The following is a 1142-nucleotide window of genomic DNA, read 5'->3' on the forward strand; positions in this document are numbered from 1 at the left end:
TTCCCCGCTACTTATTTACCTTCACTGGATGTGTGGTGTTATTGGTTACGGATCACGGTTGGGAAGGGTACCAGTAATGTAGCACCAGGCAAAGAGTACTCAGGGAGATGCCAGGGGAGCTGATCCCTTCTTACATTCCTCCCCCCCTCGAGTGAACGGGTGCTTCCACTGTCAAGAGACGATGCATGAGTGCCATAAATACTGCATGTGTGAAACTTGCTTGCTTAAGTTGTCGACGATTGGGTACCTAGCTAGCCTGCTGGGAAGAGGTGCCTCTTTTTTTTCCTGGTCACCTCCTCACGCATGCTCGCAGTGCACACGCCAACGTGGCCCATGCGCGCGTCCATTCATGCAGGCGATGACGATCTTCCTAACTTGGCTCTGCGTCAGGCAGTGTACGCATCATCAGTGTACCTGTGGGATAACACTTACCTCTACCCAGGTTACGCGGTGGATGGAGTCACCGAGTATCCAAGTCCCCTCGATGCATCCACCTTAAGCTTATTTCACTCGAACTACTCGGATCCGACGCCTTGGATTTCTGTTGACCTGGGTGCCGTGGCACTTGTGAAGCGGGTTGTCATCATCAACCGATGTGATTGCTGTCCGGAACGACTGCAGAATGCAGAGCTGCGCATTGGGAACGTCAGCATTACTCGGGGGATTAATGCAGCAGGCGGGGGCGATACACGCAACATTACAGGGGACCCCTTGGTCTGGCGACAAGATGCCGATGTAGGCATGTGCGCTTCAAAGATCATCGCGTTTGACACGCCCAAGGTTGGACGATGGGTCACGTTACAAAACAAGTACCCTCTTCTACAAATCTCGGAGATCCAAGTCTTTGGATATTACGCCGCCTCCGCAGGTGGGTGTGCGCATCTGTAACACAGCAAAGGCGTAACCCGGGATGCTCAGATTGGCATTTGCGTCGTTACATTGCCCCCCACTTAGCAATGGACGTCCTCGGCCATTATTTCGAGCACAGGAGCCATCCCACCTCGCGCCAGTGCGCTGGTTTATCCATTACACCATGAAATCGCCAATTTGCTGGTTGCCAGAATCGAACCGCCGACCCGAAGTTTATTTCGGAATTCGTGCGGTCCCGTCTCGATACCATTGTAACACAGCAAAGGCGTAAC

At 53.1% G+C, this 1142-nt stretch overlaps 1 protein-coding gene across 1 annotated transcript; it reads left to right on the forward strand.

Annotated features, from left to right (window-relative positions):
- Window positions 1-303: 303 nt before the first annotated feature.
- Window positions 304-888, forward strand: VOLCADRAFT_101002 (uncharacterized protein; the record flags this gene model as incomplete). Its single annotated transcript, XM_002959473.1, has 1 exon — window positions 304-888. The coding sequence occupies one exon, from the start codon at window positions 304-306 to the stop codon at window positions 886-888; it is 585 nt and encodes a 194-aa protein (XP_002959519.1).
- Window positions 889-1142: the final 254 nt, after the last annotated feature.

This window comes from Volvox carteri (assembly GCF_000143455.1).
Source record: "Volvox carteri f. nagariensis unplaced genomic scaffold VOLCAscaffold_278, whole genome shotgun sequence".
Classification (NCBI taxonomy): Eukaryota; Viridiplantae; Chlorophyta; class Chlorophyceae; order Chlamydomonadales; family Volvocaceae; genus Volvox; species Volvox carteri.